The 23,104-nt window shown below is 46.7% G+C and overlaps 1 protein-coding gene across 1 annotated transcript in view; it reads left to right on the top strand.

Moving 5' to 3' along the window:
- Window positions 1-278: 278 nt before the first annotated feature.
- The window catches only part of LOC147626573 (putative calcium-transporting ATPase 11, plasma membrane-type), a 124,183-nt gene continuing 101,357 nt past the window's right edge, over window positions 279-23,104 (top strand). Inside the window, exon 1 of the mRNA XM_086816625.1 lies at window positions 279-647. Within this exon, the coding sequence (XP_086672751.1) occupies window positions 519-647 (129 nt within the window). The 5' untranslated portion in view covers window positions 279-518. The remainder of the gene's footprint in view (window positions 648-23,104) is intronic.

Consider the following 23,104-nt stretch of genomic DNA (forward strand, 5'->3'; position numbering starts at 1 on the left):
ATGTAATAGGGCTAATCAACCATCGAAGTTTGATTGTCGATGCCGACAAGGCTAAAATCTGAAGGCCGGACCTTATACTCGAACTTAAAGGCCTAGAAGGAACTTTGATCCATCATTTTAACACTTTTGGAAGCCACTCTTTAGTAAGATTTCCTGATGGTGCCCTTTTTCAAAAACTCGTTTCGATAAGGCCAAAAACTCGTTTCGATAAGGCGACCCTTAGTTGGAAGGTTAAAATGGTGTGGAAGGAGTCTGCAACCTTAAAATTTGAGCACTTTGTTTTCGCTAGAGAGTGTCTCGTCCCAAAGGAATGAAATAAAATTTGAGCACTTTGTTTTCCCTAGGGCCTAGAGTGTCCTAGTGTCCGGCCGGACACTTGAACCCTCCGCAACCTTTTGCCGTGGGGACGTAGTACGGGCGGTACACCGTACATACAGAGCACATGTTCTCTCTGCCCGTCTTGACTCTCTTCGGTAGAGAGGAAGGGACAGAGAAGAGACGGGGGAGAGGGAGGGGCCATGGATCGTTTCGACATCCCCCACAAACAGCCTTCCCTGGACGCGCTCGAGAAATGGCGAAAGGGAGTGTTCGTTCTCAATGCAGCTCGCCGCTTCCGCCATACTGCCAACATCCAAAAGATCCGGCAGGTAGGTCCTTGTCCTTTACTTTGAATGCAGATCTATAGAAGTATGGTTCTGATCCTGGTTAAACAGCTGGGCTTGAGACGAGGTTCGAGAGAGAATGGATATCCTCTCCCAAACTTGGTCCCCAAAACGAAGCTCGTAGGTCTAAATCAAAAAGCTAGCTCTTCGTGTTTGGCTCCTACAAATGGGCTTGGAAACAGCTAGGCCAAGGCTCCATATCCTCTAGCCATCCGTGCCTTGCTGCCGAGTGTAGGGTGAAAATATGTTGTGAAGGTGACTTCCGAGTATACATAAAGGTGATGATATTAACTGCCTTGCTTTTGAATGAAAATGCATAATTAGTGGCTACTTGAAGCGCGCTGAGGTGTTAAAGAGCATGATCTTGGTCTTGCCAAGATTCATTATGAAATCCCATTCCTCATAGAATGTCTGAAGTGCACCCAATTGCAACCCCTCAGCTGAGTCTGGTGTGAGCACAATATCATCCGCATGCAAGAGGATGGGTATCGGTGCCGCCTAGGCAAGCTGTGATCCTATGCCTCTTAGTTGGTTCATAAGATCTGAAATCTCATCAATATACAGCCCGAAAGAGAGTGGGTAACCTTAATAGCGCTGCATATCTTACTAGACATGCCCCTAGGTGCTCAAACCCAGCTTGTCATTGACTCATACAAGGCCATCACCCCCATATCATTTAGGAGGTAATCACTTCTATAGGTGAGCAAATAGCTGTGACCATGGAATTGAGTTAAAGGCTTTCTTGAAGTCAACAATGCAACAATAGACTCATTGTCTCCATGCTCTCGTCTCTTGAATGATGGTGTGTGAAAGAGTGCACAGAGCGGAAGAAAAGAGCACTAGAGTGTGCTGAATAGAGAGTGCAAGAGAGAGATATGGATCAACTATGCTGAATATACTGAAGCAATACAGTCCCAAGCAAGAGACACAAGCAGTCTCGTAAGTGAGGGAGCAAAAGATAGACTAGGCAAGATGAAAAAGTGAGAGGCCAGCCCACTGGTCGATTGGAGCTACTGAATCTGGTCGACTGGAGGACTGAACTGGCCGACAGGGAAAAAACCATACGGGTTGGGAAAAATCCTAGAAAAATATATAAAATATGGGTGGCCAGCCCTCAATCAAGGGCCATGCAAAAGGGACCAAAAGGACACTAGAAATGGGCAGAAACTGGGGATGAATGTGCTAACACCCCCTCTCGGCACCAGATGTTGAACAAACTCCGAGAAGCCGAAGAAGTCGGCCTCTGTCAAAGACAAAAGAATGCAGCAACAACAGGTACCAGGAAAGCTCCACAAGCAGTCTCCACAGCAACTCAGCTACAAAAGCAACGGCTACAAGACTGAACAAGGAACCTAAAGGTAAAAACAAAGCAGTACAGCAAGGAGATGCAGATAAAAGCCCTCCATAACCAGGCATAGTGACAACATTGTTCAATTGGGTAGAAGGCACAATAAAAAACTCCCACATGAAACTAAAATGACTGCACCAACAAATGCCCAAAGGTGCCCAGGTGACCCCTTGGTTCTCATGGCAATAATAATAAATGCACAAATGGGTACGAGGTAAGCAAATTATCGTTCACTCATAATGTGCATGTTTGACTGCCTGAGCATATAAAAAGAAAAATAATAATAAGTATTCGATGTTGTGCATTCCACATGAAAGTCAAAAATTTGTTAACAAGCTGCCAAGTACACTATTCCTCTAGAAGAAAACAACCATGTAGGCTGCGTCGTGTTGCTCCAAATATCGGTGCCAAACCCAAATGTAAACACAGTGCCACAGAAATCCCTATAAGCCTGTAGCTCCAAGAAGATAATACCCTTAAAAGAAAGAGTCCATCTGCTCCAACTTTGTACCAAGAGTAGCCAAATGCTGTACAATAGCACCCTCCTCAAAGGTAGGCATCGCCAGATGTAAGAACTCAACTGCCCCCTCTGAAAACTGATGTCAGGACTCCACAAGCCCAACCAAATCCAAATCCAAATCCCAATCCTTCAAGCCCTGGAAGTGACTATAGAGCATAGTCATCAAAAGCAACGGCATCAGAAGACATCTTTGCAGGTGATGAAGATGTAATGGTCAAGGTTGATACATGTATAGCCAAATTGGCCTGATTTGCACCTGTGGAAGAAGATGCCAGTTGCTTCTTTTTTTCACTCTCAATACGCTTCTTGCATTCCTCTATGGTGTGCCCTGTTTTCCTGCAATAATTATAGCGTTTTTTCTTTTCAGTTTGTCCTCTGTCTTAGGAGGATCTGATGGGCTAGGTTTAGGCCGAGATCGATTCCCACGGAGCAGCCATTGTTGACTCAGCAGACATCATGTTGTTCCTGTTGAAACGGCCCGCATAGTTGTCGAGTACGATACCGTACGGTTCGTACGATACGATATCATACGGTACGATATAATATTTTTTTCTTATCGTACGATAAAATACGGTGTTTTAAAAAAATACTTATAAACTTAGGTATTTCCAAGTCTAGATATGGAGTATTTTAGAAAGGAGGGAAGCATCATAGTACAAAGGAAGCTCAAACAGCCATAGATAAGCAAAAAAAAAGACCATTATCTACCAAAAAAATTAATTATTTTTGGAAAAATCTGTACGAGTACGTACGGTATCGTACCGTATACGGTATTTTGTATGATAAGCCGTCGTACACCGTACGGAAAAAACCCTGGAAACGGGATTGCTCTTCACTGAGCAAGAGAGTCACAAGGTTGTCAAAAGTGATCGCATTAGGTGCATTACTAGCTGTCATCATGACCCTGTGAAAATGGAACAGCACAAGTGTGGGCATGGTGGTTGCTGAGCAAAATAAATATTAAATGATTCACATTTGGGGTGCTCGGACAAAGGGAATGATGTGTGGACATCTTCAGGTGTGAAGGGGGACCAAGAACATTAATATTTTTAATGTTCTAACCATAGGTGGCCCCTAGGAACTTTAATAAATATTAAAGTAGGGGGCCTAGGATAATTTTGGAGAGAGGGGCAACTCCTTTTTTGGAGTTACATGCCTCTCTCATCTCTCTCTCTCTCTTGCTTTTGGAAATACGTGCAAGTTTCATGCGTGGAAGAGAAGAGAAGCTGGTCGACTGCATAGAGCTGGGAACTGCTGATTCCTGTGTGTGAAAAGCAGGCCGTACAGCGTTGTGGAAACTGCCCGTACAGAGCTGTACGACAGTAAGTACTGCTGCAGGTTCAGGCGGCGCTGACAGAGACTGAGAACAGGTACAGTCTGTGCTGCAGGTTTTGCCGGCGGCCATGCTGCAGGTACAGGTGTACGGACAGTTGGTACAGTCGTGGTTGCAGTCGCTGTTGTACGACAGCAGGTACAGACAGCTGGGTATCTTCTGGTTCAGGCGGCACAGGCAACCAGAGTCCAGTCAGCAGGCGGGAGATTCAGGTGACTGTAGGTACAGTCCTGTACGGACAGGTACAATCAAGTACTGCTGACCTGTACGGACAGGTATAGGCAGAAACAGTACTGTTCAGTCCTGAACATTTTCAGGCGTTGAATCTCCAGCTGCAAGCTGTGCTGTATCAGAGCTTATTTGGTGCATCAGTCAAGTGGCTACAGGGAGGAAAGTACAGACTGGTACAATTAGCCTCGAAGAGGAAGAGCAAGAGACCTCTCCTGAGAGAAATGAATCTGAGGATATTCTTGCAGGAGAACAGGTTGTAGATGATGAACAATATGAGGATGTAACACAGCCAGAAGATATGCCTAGTAAAGAGGAAGATGATGCTCAATTTAAAAATCGTTTGGCTGGTGTAATGGATGTGTTTATGCAGCTCACACAAAGTGAGAAGCTTGCTGAATTTATGAGATCCCGTTCTAAGCCTGAAAAGAAGAAGAAGAAGGTGCGTTCTAAGAACCTTCCTCAGGGTCATAGTGGTGCCTTCCCACAGGATCCATCTTTTGGATAGTTTCCGAACATGCAACATGCTTTTGGTGCTAACTCTCAGAGTTCTTTCTTCGGACAGCCATCTATTCCTCAGCAGTCTATGCATCCAGGTTATTTTGGTGGTGGCTCTGTGTTCCAATCTATGACTGGGGGTTATCCTCAGGGAGGCATGGGTATGCCAGGGACTTTTGGAGCTAATTTTCAGCCTGGTATGCAAGGGAATATGTATGGTGGTATGCAGTCTGGAATGCAAGGAAACATGTTTGGGGGCATGCAACTTGGAATGCAAGGAAATACGTATGGGGGCATGCAGCCCGGTATGCATAATAGTATGTTTGGAAACATGGCTGGAATGTATGGTATGCCAGGTGTGGGAATTGGTAATGTAGACCCTATGATGGGCATGAATGCTGGGGGTAGCAATCTTGTGAAGCCACTTCCTTACGATAATCTAATGCCTATGGGTAAGGCGAAGGATTATAAGGAAGGGGGAGCTGCTGTGAAATTTGATACATTCAGTGGGGCCAAAGATAAGTTAAAAGCACTTACCTTTTTACAGCAGTTTGATGCTGCTTTTTCTGGTGGTACACGGAGTCCTCTAAGGTGAGAAAAGCTGCGACTTTTCTCAAAGGCAATGCATTGCAGTGGTGGTCTACTCTTCTTTTGCAGGGCATAGCACCATCTACTTGGGTACAATTTAAACAGGTGTTCTCTTCCATATGACTCACATCTACTTTTGAGGCGGATGTAATGACAGCATGGCACAAGTTGGATGCATCAAAGTGTGAAAATCTTGAAGATTATAACAAGAAGTTTTGGGAAGCTTTACTCCCAGTTACTTCTTACCGTGCAATGCCTTTGTTTGAGCAGGTGGAGAAGTATTGTTGTGGGCTGCCCAAGGAAGTGCGTGACTATTGTATAAAGACTCGAGTAACAAATATGTCACAGATGATAGAGAATGCTATGACAGCTAATGCGTTACTCACTGGAGTCTCATCTGGATTTAAAGGCAGTAAGAACTCGAGCAAGAAATCTGAAAAGTCAGGGCATGCTTCGCGTGATGCAAAAGGTTCTACAGCGACGTGGTATAAGAAGTTGCCAATGCCCAAGAGAACTCCTGAAGAGAGACATGCTTTGAGGGATGCTCGGAAATGTTTTTACTGTACAGAGGAGGGACATATGTCTTTTAATTGTCCTAAGAGAAAGTCCCAAAAGGACTCTGACACCAAAGGAGAGCCCAAGTCAAAGAAACCAAAACCTTCTGCAGGGTTAGTTCCTGATCTTGTTGGGGAATAGCCAGGTGGTGAAGAGACTGAGTTGCGCAGGGCATGGGGCAAAGTGAGAGATCAAAATGCCTTGATATTCTTTGACACAGGCGCTAGAGCCAACTTTATTTCACCGGATTTGGCTGGCCGATTGGGGATTCGTGCAAAGGAGATGGGGCCTTTATATGAGGCTAATATGGCTTGTCCTGGGTATGCAGAACCTGTCACTCCTATTATTGGGAAGCTCAAGCTTCATTTGCAGGGTTATGTGGACAGCGAAGAGTTTTTCATCATGCCACTTGATGGATGTGATGTTTTGTTGGGAATGCCATGGTGCCACAGAGTACATGCGGTGGTGGATACATACAATAGGAAGATCACTTTGACTCATAGAGGGAAAGAACATGTTTTGGATGTAAAACTTAAAGGGGAATCTGTTCCTATTGTATCAGCTTCGGCAATTTCATCAGTAATGAAAAAGCATCTTTTCGCGTACTTGATTTATGTAAAGGATGCAAAAGAAGTCTAATTTGTCTATGTTAGATAAGGACAGGACTGATTTCTTGTGTGGGTTCCAAGATTGTTTTTCCGAGTCATTGCCAGGGGAACTTCCTCCAGAAAGGCCAGAAGATCATGCCATTGATCTAATTCCGGGTAGTACTTCACCAAATAGACCGCCGTACCGTGTTAGTGCAGCCCAACAAGAAGAAATTATGAGTCAGGTACAGGAGCTGTTGAATAAAGGGTTGATACAGCCTAGCTCATCACCCTTTTGCTCACCTGTACTCTTAGTGCAAAAGAAGGATGGTTCTTGGCGCATGTGTATTGACTACAGGGCGCTGAATGAGAATACCATCAAGAATCGATTCCCCATTCTGAGGATCGATGACATTTTGGACCGCTTACAGGGCTCCACAGTCTTTAGTCGAATTGACTTGAAAAGCGGGTATCATCAGATACGCATTAGACCCGAGGATGTACATTAGACAGCATTTCGAACCATGTTTGGGTTGTATGAGTTCTTGGTTATGCTCTTTGGTTTGACAAATGCACCTGCCACATTTAACAGAATGATGGACAGGATTTTCCGGTCTCATAGAGCGTTTGTGGGCACATTCTTTGATGATATGATTGTGCATTCACAAACTGAGGAGGAGCATAGAAGGCATTTGACCATTGTGTTTGTAGAACTCCGGAACCATAGGCTGGTTATTAATGGCAAGAAGAGTGAGTTTTTCTTGCAAGAGATACACTTCTTGGGGCATATTGTGTCTAAGCATGGAGTCCGTATGGATCCATCGAAGGTGGAAGCAATTCTTAATTGGCTAGATTTGAGGATCGTGCATGATGTACGCAGCTTTTTGGGATTGTGTTCCTATTACAGGCTGTACATACGGTATTTTGCTGAAATTGCTTCGCCCCTTCATGCCTTAACAAAGAAGGCAACTCTGTTTAGATGGGCTGATCAGGAAATTACAGCCTTCAAAAAGCTTACTTCGGATCCAGTATTGGTATTACCGGACCTCCGAAAGGCTTTTGTTGTCCAATGTGATGCATGTGGAAACAGCATTGGGGCAGTTCTCATGCAAGAAGGACATGCGATAGCCTGTGAGAGTCAGGATGCCGAGAAGCATTTACAAGAGATATTGGCTGTAATTCATGCTCTTTCTACATGGAAACACTATTTGCTTGGGGCTGATTTCACTGTGCAGACAGATCATCAGACCTTGCGTTATTTCCTCACACAAACTACGCTTTCAGAGAAGCATATGCGATGGGCAAACTTTTTGTCCATGTTTCACTTCCAGATTGTGCATGTGGAAGGCAAAAAGAATGTTGTGGCAGATGCTTTGTCACGCAAGCCACAGGTCTCAGCAATTTCACTTGCTTATCATCATGAGCTTGATGAAATGAAAGAGCAGTATGTCCATGATGAGGACTTTGAAAGGTTGTATGATCAGATGTCTGAGGGTCAGCGGCATGAGCACTATACTCTCAGAGATGGGTTTTTGTTGATGCATGGTAGACTGTGTGTTACCAGGCAATTGCGCCTCAAGGTTATGATTGAAAGTCATGCTCCACCGTACGCAGGTCATAGGGGTATTGACGCCACGGTAAAAGCAGTGGAGACTTTCTTTTATTGGCCAACCTTGAGAAGAGATGTTGATGCCTTTGTTAGGCAATGCATCGTATGTCAGAAGGTAAAGTTTGACCGCCAAAAGACACCAGGGTTACTACAGTCTTTACCTATTCCAGATAGACCGTGGGAGAGCATTGCCATGGATTTTATATTGATCTTCCACGTACACAAACGGGGAATGATGGCATTTGGACTATCATATGCTGGTTCAGTAAGCAGGCTCATTTCATTCCCGTGCGTTAGACGATCAAAGTTGATCATATGGTGAAGTTGTTCATGGCGAACATCTTCAAGTATCATGGCTCTATCGTTAGTGACCGTGATCCACGGATGACAAGTTTATTCTGGAGAGGGTTGTTTGACAACATGAGTACAACTCTCAAGTTTTCATCTTCATTTCATCCACAAACAGATGGTCAATCGGAAGAGGCTAACTCTATAGTGTGAGATCTTCTTAAGTGTTATGTGTCAGAGCACAAGCAACAATGGGAAAAGTATCTTGCTTTGGTGGAGTTTGCATATAACAACACTGTTCATACCTCGACGGGCAAGGCGCCTTTTGAGATTGTGGAAGGAGGGAAGAAAGTACGACCCATTTTGCACACAAAGGATAAGATCTTTGAGGTTGATCAGTATGTGGAAAGCATGGATGAAGCTTATCAGAGAGTTAAGTCGGCACTCCAGAAAACTCAGCAGAAGCAAAGAAAGCAACAGACCGTCACAGACGTGCTTTAGAGTTTGCATTGGGTGATTGGGTTCTTTTGCGATTTGAAAAGGCTAGGGAGCGCTTATTCCCTAAGTTGAGCATGCGTTATTATGGGCCTTTTCAGGTATTGGAAAAGATTGGTGAGGTGGCCTATCGCTTGAAGCTACGAGATCACTGGAGGATTCACAATGCATTTCACGTGAGTCTCCTTAGACCTTTCCGTGGGGATGTGCCTGAGGATGTATCAGATGAGGCTCAGCCGGAAGTTGAGGAACTTGATGAGGTTCTTATTCCAGAGCAGATACTGGCACATAAGGAAAGAAAGGTACAAGGTAAAGTTTCCCGTCGCTATCTTGTGAAGTTCAAGAACTATTCACTGATGGATGCGAAGTGGATGGAGGAAGGTGACTTAACAGATTCACCTCAGGTTTTGCAGCTTTATCTCGATGCCTTTGAGTTAGAGCTGACTCTTGTTACGGCTCATTCAGGTTCAGCAGAGCATGGGTCTGGAGCATTGCCTGATGCTCAAGAGGGGGGTAGCACTTCCACTCCCTTGATACAGACAGGCTCAGATGACATCTAGAGGTCGCTTGGTGCAGTTTTTGTCTCACCCAAAGGTACTGATGGCTGACAGTACATCTGTTTATGGGACTTCTATGATATATGTGTACTAGTCACATTGGATGTTGTGGTTGTGTATGGTTCACAGTGGTACACAACTTGGACTACTACTACACCATTGGTTTGCAGTGAATGTTGATACATGTGCATGGCTTAGAGAGATTGGGACGCTGATCTTGCCATATTGTATATTTCACTTTGGATATTTTGCTGTATCACCAGAATGCAATCGCGGACGCTTGCCATTTTTCAAGAGGGGGAGTCATGACCCTGTGAAAATGGAACAGCACAAGTGTGGGCATGGTGGTTGCTGAGCAAAATAAATATTAAATGATTCACATTTGGGGTGCCCGGACAAAGGGAATGATGTGTGGACATCTTCAGGTGTGAAGGGGACCAAGAACATTAATATTTTTAATGTTCTAACCATGGGTGGCCCCTAGGCCTTAGTGGCTCCTAGGAACTTTAATAAATATTAAAGTAGGGGGCCTAGGATAATTTTGGAGAGAGGGGTAACTTCACTTTTGGAGTTACACGCCTCTCTCATCTCTCTCTCTCTTGCTTTTGGGAATACGTGCAAGTTTCATGCGTGGAAGAGAAGAGAAGCTGGTCGACTGCATAGAGCTGGGAACTGCTGATTTCTGTGTGTGAAAAGTAGGCCGTACAGCGCTGTGGAAACTGCCCGTACAGAGCAGTACTACAGCAGGTACTGCTGCAGGTCCAGGCGGCGTTGACAGAGACTGAGAACAGGTACAGTTCGTGCTGCAGGTACAGGTGTACGGACAGCTGGTACAGTCGTGGTTGCAGTCGCTGCTGTACGACAGCAAGTACAGACAGCTGGGTATCTTCTGGTTTAGGCGGCGCAGGCAACCATAGTCCAGTCAGCAGGCGGGCAGATTCAGGTGACTGTAGGTACCGTCTGTACAGTCCTGTACGGACAGGTACAATCAAGTATTGCTGACTTGTACGGACAGGTACAGGCAGAAACAGTACTGTTCAGTCCTGAACATTTTCAGGCGTTGAATCTCCAGCTGCAGGCAGTGCCGTATCAGAGCTTATTTGGTGCATCAGTCAAGTGGTTGCAGGGAGGAAAGTACAGACTGGTACAATCGGCCTCACGAGTGCAGAACCACGCAGTGATTTGGTAAGCTCTGAACTTCTCCATCTTTCTTTCTTTCCATTGGCTTATGTCTACTGCAGAGTTGTGTTATCTGGTCCCTTGTGAGAGAAGGGGTATGGCAGATTGAAAGGGTGGAAACAGAGATTGGACAGTGGATGTATATGTGAACTGAGTTTGGAACCATGTACATGAGATATGCCAGATGTTTGCTCAAGGCTGCCCTACTGAATTGTCTTGGTTGATCAGAGGGAAGCACAGAGTGTTGCTTTTGTGGGACACAGATCTGTGTGTGGATCCTCTGTGCGGTGGTGTAGGAAGGAATGTGCGGAATGATGTGACTGCGGCACGAGAGAGCAATCAACGCCGCATGAGCCTGAGCATCTCTTGCATCCCAAGTACGATGCTGCTGGGTAGGAGGACGAGGAGGAGGTGGACCTGCAGGAGGGTGAGCGGAAATCACTTCACCTTCCGCTGGAGCAGGTGCTAGAGTACGCTCCTCAGTGCCATCCACATATAGCCATACATTCTTGGCAACCTATACATGACGCATCATATAAGCCCACATAGGGTAGTTATCCCCATTGAGCTTGTCCTCTTGAGACAACATGCCAAAGAGGTCATTGTTATTGTTGGCCATGACAACACAACAAATCTGTCACAGGTCACCACAAGTGTAGGCAATGCCCACCAAAACTGTAAGAATGCGGGAGATAAATAGCAGGATAATCAATGGATTGAAAGGGAACGTTCCTTCACCACAAGAAATACATATGCATGTCCCAAATCTGCAAGTGTATTGCGCGATAATGCAAATCTGTCAAAGTGTCCACAATGGCATACATATACTGTAGCAAACCACAAATGTATACATGTGCCGTGAAAAACACGATCAGCTGACACCTGTAAGAGCTGCAAGTGCTCAAATCTCGGCAAGATCAAAGGTAAATGGGTTGAATGCTGCACAAATGGGCTCAATGTAGAAAAGCCCTGATTTTTAGACAGCCAATTAGACCAAATTTGAACCGGCACCTGTAAATTTGCTAAAGCGATCGTCACTTGTATCAAATGCTGTAATGCCCAAAAAATTGGGGGAAATGCCCCAATGCCAAGTAAATGTGCCTGTAACACCCAAAATGCTTGCAAATGTCTCTTATAGACCTGCAAATAGTGTCAATTTCTGCAAAATCCCCAAATTTCTAGTGCAATTACGCACCAAATCTGCTGAAATCAATGCCAATGTTGCGATTGCAGGCTCAATGGTGAAAAGCCCCAAAATTAATGCAACTAATTTGCTAATTTTTTTAGCAATGTCAAGTCAAAATCTGCAAATCCCACAAACCTGAAATCTGTAAGGGTTGAAATTTTTGAAAGATGTCAAATGCCCCAAATTTTGCAGATCTGTACTCAGTTGGGCGGCACAGAGCAGAGCACAGGGCAGTATGGCAGGCGGTGCTATGGAGATGGTGGTAGGGCGGCGCACAGCAGGTGAGGGGGGCAGGGCGGTGCAGTACAGATTCCGAGGAAGGCAGCAGCTTTGAAGGTACAATCGGTGCTTCAAAGGGGTGCTCGAAGGTACAGTCGACGGCGGCAGCTTTGAAGTAGAGATTTTTAAAAGGTTTTTAAAACCTTACGAAAAGCCTTATTAAAAGGCTTTTTTAGTAATCCTTTTAACTCGACTATTACGAGCGAGAAATAGGCGGTGCACAAGAGCTGTTTGACGACGCACAGGAGTTGGTCTGGCATAGGTACAACAGGTCGCTTCAAGGAGGGGCGAACAGCAAGTGTTTAGTGCTCAGTACAGTAGGCAGCAGGAACCCTCATCCTAATGTTGGGGAGGCAGCAGGGTGTAACCCTAACCCTAACTAGGCTCTGATACCAATGTTGGGTAGGAGGGCAGCTAGCCCGCACGCACGCGCGCGCGCACACTGTTATATGCGGAAGCTTCGGAGAAGAATCGGTAACTTCAATACTCAGAATTCAGCACTCTTTTCACGACGGAAATTAACGCACAAACTGAAAGGAGAAGTGCAGAAAATAGAGATAGAGAGGGAGAGGTGGAGAGGACACAGTATTGGGTCCCAATTACCCTCTGTAGGGCCCCCACCACGGATGGTGTATTTGTTTTATTAGAATGATGAGAAATCTGAAAGAAAATACAACAATCTTGGACCTTTTCTTGGCTGGGAATACCCTGCCCTTGACCTGAATCCTTCACCTCTTTGCTAAGCACCCTCTTGGCTTTGTCTAGCCTCTTATGCTTGAGCTCTTGGTGGAGAATGAGATCAATGAATGGGATTGTGGGCATCTCCTTTTATACTACCCAATCATGAGCAGTCGGCTAGTACTAAAGCAGTCGGCCAGTTCCATTTCTGCCCACGACTGAGATCACAGCATTAAATGCTGGAAAAAATGCATAAACTGCTGCGCATCACTCTAATGCATGGCTGGGCACTCATGCGCATGGGAAACAGGGCTGGGCACTTAGGCGCCTGCTGCCTAGGAGGCTGGGCACTGAATGCCCCCTGTTTTGGAGGCTGGGCAGCCTGTATGGGCTGCCCCATACTTGCCTTAAACCTCTCCAAAAGCTGGATAAGCAGTCGGCTACCCCTGGCCTGCCCTTGGGGCTGTCCTACAGCCCCCCCATGGCCTACCCATGGTTGGTGGGTAGAGCTAGGGCCTTCCTGGCCCTCATGGGGGTGGTTTCACACCATCCCCATGCCCACACTAAGATCCGGGGTAGCCCTATGGGCTGGCCCCTTGTCCTAACCACTATCTACTCAGTGATCTGGCATCCGGTACCATACCAGATACACAGAACCACCGACATCATTCTAGAAGGAGACTCACAGCGCGGACTGGCACTGTTTCATGTGCAGGACAGTGCACACCTGACCTTGGACTCATGTGCAGGACAATGCACACCTGACCTCGGACGACCGAGATGGATCCCTGGCTGACTTGTCCTCGACTGGGCTCACATGAAACCAGTTCACCATCCGAGGTCCTGCACCTTCTGTACAGAAATGTCTACGTGGCATCCAAGTGTGGGATGCATGTGACACACACACACACACACACACACACACACACACAGAAACGTGTGCTAGAAAAGATGTACTCAATAATGAAAAAATGAAAGTACAAGTGAGTACTAAAAAGCCTAGGGCTAAGTGCCCAACACACAAGAGTGTGTTCACATAGGGAAAAGACCTGTCCAGCCACAAGAAAAAAGCACCCATGAGTAAGTTGGGTTCACACCTGAACTAGCTGAGAGTGGAAATGACCAACAACCCTCACATTTATCCTCCATGAGTCGGAATAGGCATGCAACCCATCTACTATTTGCTCTCAACTAAAGCATTGGTTAGCTCAAAAGTCCAAAATGGGTGGTAAAATGACAAGTGCAAAGCCATGCAGTTTCGCCTCCTCGCGAAAGGGTGGATGGACAGATGTGGGCACGTGAGATGCAAAGGTCTTTCCATACCCCTAGTTGGAGAAAAAAACACACATTCTTGGCTCAATGCAAGGATGAATTGTACCACCTCTTTTTGAGTGACCAATATGGGCACAACATTGGGGAAAAGAAGCTTGACCCATAACCAACCCTGCTAGATGGGAAGCTGTTACATCGCGGTGGTCGCCACCATAGCCAAGTAAGGCTCCAAGCTCTAGTCACCACCCAACCATAGAGGAATGTGGATAAGTGTCCACATTACCGGTTTATATAGTGGCCTACCTTCTTGCCCACACTAGCTTGGCTGCCCGCGGTCCTCCGACCCGGGCGCCTCACCCTTGAAGGCTGAACCCCAGACACTCGCCACATGCGCTCCAGCGTGTGGACTCCATGTGCGGTCGAGCTCTGTCGTCGCTAGGAGTGACTCACACATGCCATTACAGGCTATGTGACATTACCACCCCCCTCCCTCCCCCTCCCTCCCCCCAAAAACAAAGAGTTTTTTCTTCAAAAACAAACTAGGAAAAGTTGTTGGTAAGCACATATAGTTGTTCTCACTTGAGACCTTTTCTGACCGATGCTTCCACTTAACAATTGCCTATCGCTACATAGTACACCTCGTGTTCCGGTCTTTGAACCTAAGAATTCTCCTTGGTTCATGTGGAAGTGCGGTAACTCCAAGGACTTAACTACAACTTTAAGACGAACTATGTTGTCTTGGTGATACATTATTTTTACAACAATTTTACGCATACTCAACTACACACTGAACACTCTTACCAATTTGGTTTAGCACCAAATTGACAAGGTTAGGGCTTTATCTAGAATAACAAGTACCTAAGGTTTGTAACTTTCCATAAATTTGAGCTCATTGAAAGTCAACACCCAATATCAGTTTAATGAATCTATCACTTTTTTCTAATAATTATCACCCCTATTTGTCACCACAAGGTCAAACGGGCATGAAGGGTCCACCCCTGAGCGCTCCATCTCAATACATAACCCAAGGGATTCGTTTGATCGCTCCGAATCAACGCTCATTCTTCTTCTCGTAGAAACCTCGACTAATCACTTCGGATTAGCACACCTTTCTAATGAGGAAGACAATGATTGCTGGAAAGTGTGCGCGCATACAACAATACCATGCCAAAGTAAAAAAACGATCAAGATAACTGCTAGGCATTCCGTACTAGCATCAAGATCAAGATTTGTGTAATCACTCCGGATTAACTCCAAATCTAGTGTGGTTTGTTTTTGATCTCTCCGGATTAGCTTCGAACCTTGAGTTTACTTCTGAACCACCATGTTTAGTCCTAAACTCACCAGATATATGTTAGAATACTCTGTTAGAAGTCATCTCTTGTCTATTTTTATACCCCAGGGCCTTTGTTGTGGGTGTGCCCGCCCTTATGAGGTGTTTTATCATTTTTCCTTACTCTCCGTATTTTTTCCCTCTTTTTTTCCATTTTTCCGTGGTGTGGAGGGATGCTAGATGTTGGCAGAAGTCTCTGGTGGCTGGCCGACTGCCCAAACAGCAGTCGTAGAGTTTCCTCTGCTGGCCGATTGCTTTATTCAGTCGTGGAGGCATTTAACTGCTGGCCGACTGCCTTATGCAGTCGTGGAGAGCTTCTAGAGCAAGCCGACTGCTTGCATGGGGCATATAAATAGACCCCATGCCCCCCACCACTTTCTCATTCAGTTATTTGCGGGATCTTGTGTATAGAGAAGAGTTTACACACCTATCTCTCTGTGTTTCTTGTGCTGTCTATTTTCTGCATTCTACTTGCTCCTGTCAACCAAAGTTTGGTTATCATTTCCGTTGCATATTCTGACATGGTATCAGAGCCCTAGGCTCGTGATAGATCTTTGGAGTTTTCTGAGCAAGAGGGGGATCGTTAGGTTGCTAATTGGTGGACTGTTTTGGACGGTTTGGGAAGAGAAGGTGCAAGAGAAAGGCGGGCTAAGGTGCTGGTCAGCCACTTGCAGGTTTTACAGATTTTTTTTCCCACCCACCCACCCTTTCAGTTTACTCCCCGCGATGGCAGATTTACTAGAGATGGCTGAGAAGCACGTGAAGATTCCGACTCTCCCCACGTTCCCAGTGGACCGTCAGTTGGACGGGTCCAATTACGGCATCTGGAAGGTCATGATGGAGTCTGTGCTGGAGTCATATGACCTTGCTGATTTCATCATCATCGGGGTTCCACGGCCGGAAGCAGAGGAAGGGGAGTTGCTGTCGATGAGGAAGGACCGAGAGGCACAGGCGCACATGTGGGATCGTGTAAACGCCAGGTCCAGTCATTTATTTTCCTCAACTGCACACAACAAGTGATCAATCATGTAAAGCACATGACGCTGGCGAGAGGCATATGGGAGCACTTGGCTTCTCTTTATAACAGGGTATCACCCATGAAACGGATCTCCTTGGAAGTGCAGGTGCAAGAGAAAGGCGGGCTAAGGTGCTGGTCAGCCACTTGCAGGTTTTACAGATATTTTTTTTCCCACCCACCCACCCTTTCAGTTTACTCCCCGCGATGGCAGATTTACTAGAGATGACTGAGAAGCACGTGAAGATTCCGACTCTCCCCACGTTCGTCTTTGACCTCTGAAGGGGGTGGACCTGCATATGGCTTTAACCAACTGACATGAAATACATCGTGCATAGTCCAACTCGGAGGTAGCTTTAACTGCATAGACACCTCATCAATCTTTTTCCGGATGGGAAATGGTCCGAAGCTCCTGAAAGACAACTTTGGGCATCGCTTGCCCACCTGCTTCAATCTTTGCTTCATAATCCGAAGATACACCCAATCCCCTTCCGAAAACTTCATGTCCCTTCGGTCTTTATTGGCCTGTCGAGTGTAGGCCTCTTGCGCTTTAGCCAATCTGTCTTTAACGGACTCTAGGATCTCCTGGTAAGACTCCGTTACTCTGTTCGCCTCCGGTACTGAAGACGAAGTCCTGGTTAACGACGACTGGAAAGGCCTTCCAAACGTTGCCTCATATGGAGTCCTGCCAATAGCGGAAGAAAAAGAGTCATTCAAAACAGCTTGAACTAAAGGCAAAAACGATTCCCACTTACCTTGCTGATTGTGGACATAACACTTCAGCACATCAAAGGCCAACTGGTTGTATATCTTTGTCTGGCCATCTGTCTGTGGGTGGAATGCACTGGAAAAATTCAACTTAGTACCAAAATTATCAAACAATGCCCTCCAAAAATGACTGGTAAACTTGGCATCTCGGTCTGACACTATGGTCCTAGGAATCCCACCAATCGGGTACCAATGCCGAATGAATAGCTGGGCAACATCCTCGGCGGTCACATTGGCCCTGCAAGGAATAAGCATAACAAATTTGCTGAACCTGTCAACAATAGTTAAACACTGTGTATTACGCTTACTCGGACTGGGAGGCAGATTTGTGACAAAGTCCATCGAAATGTCCTGGAAAGGACCCTCAGGAATTGGCAAAGGCTGTAACAACCCTATCTTCTTTCCACGAGGAGCTTTCACCTTTTGACAAATGTCACAGCGTTGTGCATATGTAAACACATCACGCCTCATCTTTGGCCAATAGTATTGCCGTTCTAATTTCTCGAGAGTCGAATTCATGCCCCTATGACCACCTGTAATGGCATCATGGGCATCATGGAGAAGAGTTGCCCGGAATGATTTCATGACACATAGTCGGCCTTTGTAGAAAAGCCAACCATCGCGTATCAGAAAATGGCATGGTCCTGTGGCATCCAATGCCTGTTCCCACTGTGTACCGAATTCCTCAGAATCCGAGTACGTGTGCTTCATGTCTTCTAGTCCTGTACCAACAAGGTCAAGTCTAGTGGTCTGAATCGTAGATACTTGTCCCTTCCTGCTCAAAGCATCGGCCACTGGATTGGCCTTTCCTGGAAGGTACTCAATCATTCCACCGAACTGCTGGAATATCTGACTCCAGCGGTGTTGTCGATGACTCCACTGTGCACTTGGCATCGTCTGAATCCAGCACAATGCCTGATGGTCAGTGCAAACCTCGAAGTCACGGCCATACAGGAAGTGTTTCCAATGTTTCAAGGCCTGTATAACTGCTAGGAGTTCACGATCATAGACTGAGTAGTTCTTTTCGGTGGGCAGTAACTTACGAGACATGTAAGCTACTGGATGACCATTCTGTTGCAATACACCTCCAATTGCGATGTTACTCGCATCGGTGATCACTTGAAATGGTTCGTCCCACGAGCCAAGGGCTAAACAAGGTGCTTCTGACAAAGCCACCTTGAGGTTCTGGAATGCCTCCAACGCTCGTGGAGTCATTCGAATCTTTTGCCTCCTTGTTTTCACTCCCTTTAGCAGATCGGTGAGGTCTGCTCGAGAGATCAGAAAACTTGTCAATGTGGGTGGAATATGCCTGGCATATACCCACAAATGATCTAATGTCATAAGCGGTCTGAGGTACTTCCCAGTTAACAATCTCGGCCACTTTAGTCGGATCAAGTCGAATGCCTTCAGCACTAATTATATATCCCAAGTAATGTACCTAGAACAGATAAAATTCTGACTTCTTTTCATTGACATAGAGCTCGTTGCTTTCCAGCAACTTAAGGACTTTCTCCACATCAACGTCATGCTGCTCAACTGTAGCTGAAAATATGAGTATGTCGTCCAGAAATATGAACACACACTCTCCAATCAACTCCCGGAAAATACGCATCATCATGCGGTTAAATGTAGCTGGGGCGTTCGTCAAACCAAATGGCATGACCACAAATTCATAGTGGGCCCGTTCTGTACGGAAGGTTGTCTTGGGGATGTCCCCCTCTACAATCCGTACCTGGTGGTACCCACTCTTTAAATCCAATTTAGAGAACACCTTAGCTCCATTCAGCCTCTCGAGAATATAGTCAATTCGAGGCATCGGGAATCTGCTCTTGATAGTCAGCTTGTTGAGTGCACGATAATCGACACAACCGAGAAGACCCATCTTTCTTCTTGACAAACAAGATCGGTGCTGCAAATGGCGACACACTGGGGCGGATGAAGCCAGCTTGCAACAATTCTTGGAGTTGGCGATCCAACTCCGATTCCATTGCCTTAGAAAGGCGATACGGGAACTTGCTCGGGGGTTCCGAGCCTGGGAGGAGGTCAATCTTGTGATCCTCCGGTCTGGACGGGGGGAGCTGGGGAGGGAGACTGTCCCCAAGAAAAATCTTCTGGAACTTTTCATGGAGAACCGAGTACTTCTCGGAAGCACTGGCCACCGTCTGGGCTGTCTGGATGTAAATCATCGCACACTGTGCGCCTTTCCTGACTGCTCGCTTAGCCTGCAAGTGGCTTATGAGCGGAAAGTTTGGAATACTTGGCTCACACTTAATGGTCACCGGGGTGTTTGACACATTCCGATCAATCTGGAACGTGTGCTTGTCCCACTTGACATCAGGAAGAAACTTGTGAAACCACTGGATACCCAAAATTATGTCTGCTCCTACAAGAGGGGCAACCATAAAGTCACGCACAAACTCTATGCCCTGAATCACTAATTTAGCACCTAGAGCTTCATACTTGACGCTCGTTGTCATACCTGTGCTAAAACCCTCAACCTGTTTGTCCACCGGAGTCAGCTCGAAACGGGTACGCCTAGCGGCCTCTTCCGTGACCACATCCTCCGTGCTGCCGCTGTCAAACAAGACAATGACTCTCTGGCCACCTATGTAGCCAAAGGACTTGAGCAATTGGTTGCGCTCATACTCCTGGTCATGGGCGCCCTTCTGCTTATCTTCGAGCTCCCGGCTAATAATTGCTCCAACTGAAGCACCGGGGGTTGAAGAACTAGGGGTAGCCGCTGGGGTCTGTGTGGGAGCTGTGCTCACCACGGAAGCTGTGGAGGCGGCGGCGGCCTTTGGAGGTTTCTTCGGACAATCCCGAGAAGTATGTCCTTTTGTGTGACAAAAGTAACATCTACCCTCCTTCCTGTACTGAGAAAGCTCCTCAGCACTCAACTTGCCACCTGTCTTGCTTGCCTCCGCTTTTTGGTCTGGAGTAAGCTTAGACGCATTGTTCGAGTTCTTGGAGCCAGAGGCTCCCAGGCTCTGTCCTGGGGAAGATCCCGTCTGGTTCTGGCTTTTGCCCCCCGAGGCGTTAGCCTTGGGAGAAGCCGGCTGGGAAGTCTTGGGCTTGCCACCATTGTGTTTCATTTCTGCACTCTGCGCAAGCGAGAGTGCGTCCTCAAAGGTGGCTGGCCTAAACATACGCACCTCCCATTGGATTTGCGTGTCCAGGCCATACAAAAACTGCCCTTTCTTGTCCGTATCAGATAAGCCTAATTGTAGACACAAGGTCGAAATTTTATTGGCAAACTGAAGGACTGGTTGCGCGTTCTGACGCGCTCCCCTGAACTCGTCTTCGAGTCGCTCAAGGTAGTGGGGCGGTAGAAACCGCTGCTTAAGGTCGCGGACGAACTCGTCCCACACATAAGCTGCCATACCTGCTCTGGTGTGGGCATGAGCCCACTGAGTCCACCAAGGAATGGCCTCACCTTCCAAGTACCAACTGACTAAGATCACTTTGCCAGTATCTGTTTTCCTAACTGCGGCAAAGTAAGCTTCAAATTGATGTAACCATGAATAAAGAGTAGTGGGATCGAGTTTACCATTATACTTACTGAAATTCATTTTCTCAGGAAAATGATTCGAGGGCGCCGCCGGTGTCAATGTGGCGTCCAAAGCTCTGAGGTAACGCGCGTGTTCCACTCGTCGCATGGCGTCGTCTTCTTGTTGTCGAATCTCCAATGCACGCATCTGCATCTCAAGCAAGGAGCTTGGCTGCGGCTGTGACCCCGCGAGAGGGTCCCTGTGACGAGGATCTGGTATCTGGGATACGGAAGGAGAGGGAGGAGGAGATGGAAAACGCGACGCTGGAGAGTGAGAACGCTCCTCCAAAGCCAAAATCCGCGCCTTCTGCTCATCCAACTTGGTTGTCTGGTCTGCGATTGCTCGCATCATCTGCTGGAACATGTCTGTGACACTCAAGCCGGGTGCCCTCGCTGGGCTGCCTGGTGCACTCCGGTCCCATGGTTCTGGTTCTCTCTCGTCGCCGAAACTCGCCATAGCGGGAAAATGCAATTCCTTTCCGGAACGCAATCTGACCATCCACTATCTGTGTGGGAGACTTCTGGAGGCTTCCGGAGGCTAAAAACCAACCGTCCTTCGAGGGACAGGAGTCACTCCGAAAGGGGTAGTCCACCGGCGTCTAAAAACCAACCACACGAGCGAAAAAATTTTTTGGTTTTCTTTGCTGAATCTTTGTCCTTGAAGTGAGCTCTGATACCACTGTAATATGCGGAAGCTTCGGAGAAGGATTGGTACTTCAAAACTCAGAAATCAGCACTCTTTTCGCGACGGAATTAACGCACAAACTGAAAGACGATGTGCAGAAAAATAGAGAGAGTAGGGGGAGATGGCGAGGACACAATATTGGGTCCCAATTACCCTCTGTAGGGCCCCCACCACGGATGGTGTATTTGCTTTATTAGAATGATGTAAATCTGAAAACAAATACAAAGTACTTGACCTTTTCTTGGCTGGAAAACCTGCCCTTGACCTTCAGTCCTTCACCCCTTTGCTTTAGTAAGCTCTTGGCTGTCCTGGCCCTTGTTTGCTTGGAGCACTTGGTGAATTATGAGATAGATTCATGGATTATGGGCTGGAGTATTTATACTCCACTTAGCATCCAGTCGGCCGGCTTCAGGAAGCTCCACGACTGGGTCTTTATTTAATAAAATGCTTTCACACTTTAATAAATACTGCTTTCACACTATATACCATGCTGGCCATCCTGCGCAGCCTTCTGGGGCAGCATCCTGGCTGCTGGGCAATCAGCGCATGGGTGTGGGACTGCTCCCTACACCTGGCCGACTAGCTGGGTAGGGTATTAGACCTGTCGGCTGCCTGTCCAGCAGCTTGAAAGCTGGCCGACAGCCCCTTCCAGCCCATGCCATGGCTGGTGGGCACAGCCTGGGCCCTCCTGGCCCCTTGGGGGTGGTTCTACACCTCCCCCATGCCCACACTACAAGTGCAAGTGCAAAATCTTCTCACTGGGGTAGCCCTATGGGCTGGCCCCATCTCTACATGCAAACCTACATGCCTACAGAGGCCTGGCATCCAGTTGCAAACCAGATACACAGAACATCTGACATCATTCTAGAGGGAGACTCACAGCGCGGACTGGCACTGCTTCATGTGCAGGACAGTGCACACCTGACCTTGGACGCATGTGCATGACACTGCACACTGCACACCTGACCTCGGACAACTGAGACGGATCCCTGGCTGACTCGTCCCGGACTGGGCTCACATGGGACCAGTTCACCATCCCAGGTCCTGCACCTTCTGTACAGAATGTCTACGTGGCATCCAAGTGCGGGATGCACGTGACAACGTTCCCAGTGGACCGTCAGTTGGACGGGTACAATTACGGCATCTGGAAGGTCATGATGGAGTCTGTGCTGGAGTCATATGACCTTGCTGATTTCATCATCATCGGGGAAGGTATGTTAATCCTAGGCATGTGTATGGATCATGTGGATAGGGCCCATATGGAGTCCAAGGGCATGGTAGGATATTTTGGATCTTGGGTTGGATCCATGGAGGTCCTATCTTGGGCAAGACTTGTGGTTTTAGACGGTGTATATGTGGATTTTTGGGACTTGTACAAGTGAAAATACTGTAAAGACTACACGAAATCCATGGTACCATATTGTACATGTACACCTGGTGTACTAGAAAGCAAATGAAACTTTTGGAATATAAGAGAATAGACGAGTGATTCTCCAATTCTCCAATTCTCGAATAGATGAGTGATTCTCCAATTCTACACGTATTTGATGCATGTTTAACATTATTTTTCTGTTTGACATTGTTTTCTTGCTTGAACAATGCTTGGTATTTTTGTGTATGATTCTCTATGGGGCCGAGGTCGTTTGGGCACCATGTGGATCATAGTAGCGACACGTTTCAAAAAACGCGTTTGAAACGTTTGAAACCTTTCCCAGAAGTTTGAAACGCGTTTCAAACTTTCCCATCTTGGCATGTGAAAAATCAATACCATATATGATATTTATATGCCAGAATATATGGGATCATTGATAGCATTGATAAAATGATAATATGTTGAATATATGCATGCTTGTATGATGTATCAGGATTTAGTAATAAGTATGTACTATCATCT

This window comes from Cibotium barometz, chromosome 22, assembly GCF_041138505.1.
Source record: "Cibotium barometz isolate CiBa-2024 chromosome 22, ASM4113850v1, whole genome shotgun sequence".
Classification (NCBI taxonomy): domain Eukaryota; kingdom Viridiplantae; phylum Streptophyta; class Polypodiopsida; order Cyatheales; family Cibotiaceae; genus Cibotium; species Cibotium barometz.